The sequence below is a fragment of the Bison bison genome, unplaced genomic scaffold, assembly GCF_000754665.1.
Source record: "Bison bison bison isolate TAMUID 2011002044 unplaced genomic scaffold, Bison_UMD1.0 scf7180017856351, whole genome shotgun sequence".
Lineage (NCBI taxonomy): Eukaryota > Metazoa > Chordata > Mammalia > Artiodactyla > Bovidae > Bison > Bison bison.
Genome location: NW_011486924.1, coordinates 12,480 through 15,851, shown reverse-complemented (window position 1 = coordinate 15,851; position 3,372 = coordinate 12,480). Strand labels below are relative to the sequence as shown.

The 3,372-nt window shown below is 62.8% G+C and overlaps 1 protein-coding gene across 1 annotated transcript; it reads right to left on the bottom strand.

Moving 5' to 3' along the window:
• Positions 1–1,961: 1,961 nt before the first annotated feature.
• LOC105002629 (serine/threonine-protein kinase pim-3-like) lies at positions 1,962–3,367 on the bottom strand (the record flags this gene model as incomplete). Its single annotated transcript, XM_010859374.1, has 2 exons — positions 1,962–3,059; positions 3,136–3,367. Coding segments are annotated over 2 exons (420 nt in total), but the record flags the coding sequence as incomplete, so codon positions are not given.
• Between the last annotated feature and the right edge of the window lie 5 nt (positions 3,368–3,372).

The following is a 3,372-nucleotide window of genomic DNA, read 5'->3' as shown; positions in this document are numbered from 1 at the left end:
AGCCTCTCCCTTCGAGTTTCCTTCTGCGCTTTCTGCAGCATGGGGGTTCCACTGGCCAGGGTCTGGACGCCCAGAGGGCCTGCCTGGGACCACTTCCCTTTTCTAAGAAGCTGGGGCACCAAAGCCACGCCAAGGTTTCGTTTCAGGGGCTGCGGTGGAGGAAAGAAACTTAGTGAGGCCCGGCCAGCTGCGGTGGGTGGGTTTCGACCTGCCGTCCGGACTCGCCCCTGGAAGCTGAGCCAGCGCCCACCGGGGGTGGGTGGGGGCATGGCATGCTGGGCTTCCATGCTTCCCAAGGGAAGCCCCCGAGGGCGAGCTGTGAGCAGGTGGTTCTAAGGGAGGCCGAGTACTAAACTGGCTGAGATGTTAAAGCCGAGTGGAGATGGGGGACCAGCCTGGTGGAGCAGAGCCTCTGGACAGGGCAGCCTCTGGAGCAGGGCCGCAGGGAGAAGCCCAAGAGCTGGCAGCCTGGGGGGCCGGGCAGGGGTGGGGTCCTGCCCTCTGCGCTCTTCAGGCATCCTATCCCCACTGCTCCAGCCCCAGGCTGTGCACACCACCCACGGTGCCAGCAGCCTCAAGGGGGGCTGGGGGCCCTGCCCACAGGAACAGCCTCGTCCTGGTCCCCAGAGGCCCTGGGTCAGAGGAGCCCCTTCTCCCTGCCCCCCGTCCCAGGCCCGACAGACAGGCCTAGTTCTGACCAGTAGGACAAACCCCACCCCTACAGGGGACCTGCACACGCCAGGGGCACAGGCCGGCCTGGCAAGTGGGCCCCTGATTCTGGGAGCCTCTTTGCCTTCTCAGCTGGCTACAGCACCTGAAGACTAGATGGGGGGGTGCCTCGCACTCCCCATGGCTGGACTGGGCCCCATGCCCGGCAGATGGACTAATGGAGCATGGGGTGTAAATGGATGGGGTGCCCAAGACCAGCCCAGCACCCTCCGCTGCAAGTGGAGACCAGGAACATGGTGACACGGGGTCACTGTCACCAGAGTGGGGGTGCCTGTCCTCCACCCTGAGTGTCCTGTTCCTGGGAGGGGCTTGGGAGGATGTGGGCAGTCTCCAGGGCACCCACCCACATTGGGTGGCTGGCCCCCCAGGATGCCTGGCCTCAGGAGCAGCCCCTGGGTAGACCCCCGGCCCCACACATGCCACGAAAAGCCGCTGAGTCCCTGAATGGCCCAGCCAGGAGCCCCCACCCCTGCCCACCAGAAAGGTTTTCCAGCTTCACTTTCTACAACCTCTCACTTCTGCTCTAACCTTTGACCCTTGAACGCTTCCGGCCCAGGTCTGTTCCCAGGACCTTCCAGCAGGCCTGTGAGCTGGACACCCAGGCCTGCGCTCTGGGCTCCGGGCCGTGTGCCTGGCGCCACTGGCCTGTCTGGACGGCTTCCTTACTGTCCCCCTGGTGCCCCACTCACTACCCCGTCAGAGGATTCTCATGGAGGGGGCACGGGGCAGGGAATGCCAGACCGTCCACAGCCCCCCTGGCCCCACACTCTCGTGCACACATTCCCACCTGGACTTGGCCACGGCTCCCGCCCACCACCTCACCCTGCACCTGTCAGGCCAAGACCCAACTACGGCCACCTGCATTCTCTGCATTCGGAAGTCTCCATCTCTTGGCAAACTTTTACCCATCCTTCAGAACCCCTTCCAGCCTCTGGGGCCCACTGCCAGACAAGGCTCCAGATTAGGGCTGGCAATGACCCTCCCGCCACCCAGACCCAGCTCCTCTCTCAGGGGCCCTGAGGGCACAGCATGTTACCCATTCCCCAGGACGCAGCAGGTCAGAGAAAGGGGGTGGCAGGGAGGCCAACGCTGGGAGGTAAGCACCTGAGCCCCTCACCCTGCCGCCTTCTCCAGGAAAAAAGTGAAGGGTGTTACGCAGGGACTAGAGGCCCCTTCTCCCCAAACCTCTTCCCCTCTTACCCTAGACTAGCCCAGAAAACACAAAACATCTGTTTAATACAAAACAATTTAATTGAAATACCTGTATAAAAAAATATGATTTCCAGACATCCCACTTTTGAACTGAAAGAAGCCCCCATCCACAGTGCCTACGCACACCGGGATCACACACACACAGCTGCTGAAATAAATTAAAGGCTTGAGACTCTGCCCCCCACCCCCAACCTCCAGAGCCAACAAGCAGACTGTACAATGTCAATAATTTAAAACCCACCACCTAGGCGCAGGGCTTCGAGGTGGCAGGGTCACCCATGCCCCTTAAATTAGCCGCTGTACCAGCCCACCTTCTGACAGACACAGGAAGGACTGGGGCCTGGGGTCCACCCGCACAGCCACCCCTCTCCTCCGCCCACAGGCCTTAAGGAGGTAGGGCTGCTGGGAGGGAGGAACCTTAACAAATAAATTAAACAATAAATAGCCCTCCTCGGGGTCACACCATAAATAAGACGCCTGCACGCGCACGCGCATCGGGTGGGCGGGCGGCAAGGCCTGAACGCTGCATTGCTTGTGCACAGTCGCGCCCAGACGAACACCGAGACGTTGGGGGGAGGGGGAGGGTCACGAGGGGCCCTGTGCCCAGGTGAGATGAGGCCACAGGACTCAGGAGCGCTCCTGGTCCAACACGTCAGACGCGGAAGCGCCCGGGCGCTCAGGACCCGCTCTGGAGTGGCCCAGGAGAGGGACGGTCTCGGGTCAAGCGCCGGTGGTGGGCAGGTAGGACCTGGCTTGGTCCGGAGTGTCTTTGGACAGACAGAGCTTGAGAAAACCAAGTCCCGTGAGAGCAGCGTTCGAAAAGGCACTCAAAGCAAAGGAAACGGGTTGGTGCCAAAGGCAAAGGTCACCAGGGGTCAGAGATCACTGCTTTCGAAAAGGAGCAGATAGCCTGGTCAGGGCAGGCCCTGCTCACAAGCTCTCACTGCTGGAGGTGGTGCTGGCCCCGTCGTCGGTATCCAGGGCACAGAGCCGCAGGTCGCAGCTCTCTGGGGTGCCCCCCTCGGCCCCCAGCATCCAGGGGTGGGCAGAGATCTGGTCCAGCGAGGGCCGCTCCGAGGGCCGCAGAGACAGACACCACTGAATGAGCTGCTGGCACTCTGAGGAGGAGAAGAGCATCAGCATGAGGCCTGCCGCGCCCCCCACCCCCGCGGCCGGCCCAGCGCCCCCACACACCTGGGGAGACCCTCCTTCGGAAGAAGAGGCGGCCCCGGAGAATCTCCTCGTCCTGCTCGAAAGGAATGTCCCCGCACACCATGTCGTAGAGCAGCACACCCAGGGACCACACGGTGGCCGAGCGCCCGTGGTGGCGGTGGTAGCGGATCCACTCCGGGGGGCTGTACACGCGGGTGCCTGCAGTACACGCGGGACTTAGCACGCCCGCCCCGGGGCAGCGGCCGGCAAGGCAGACAA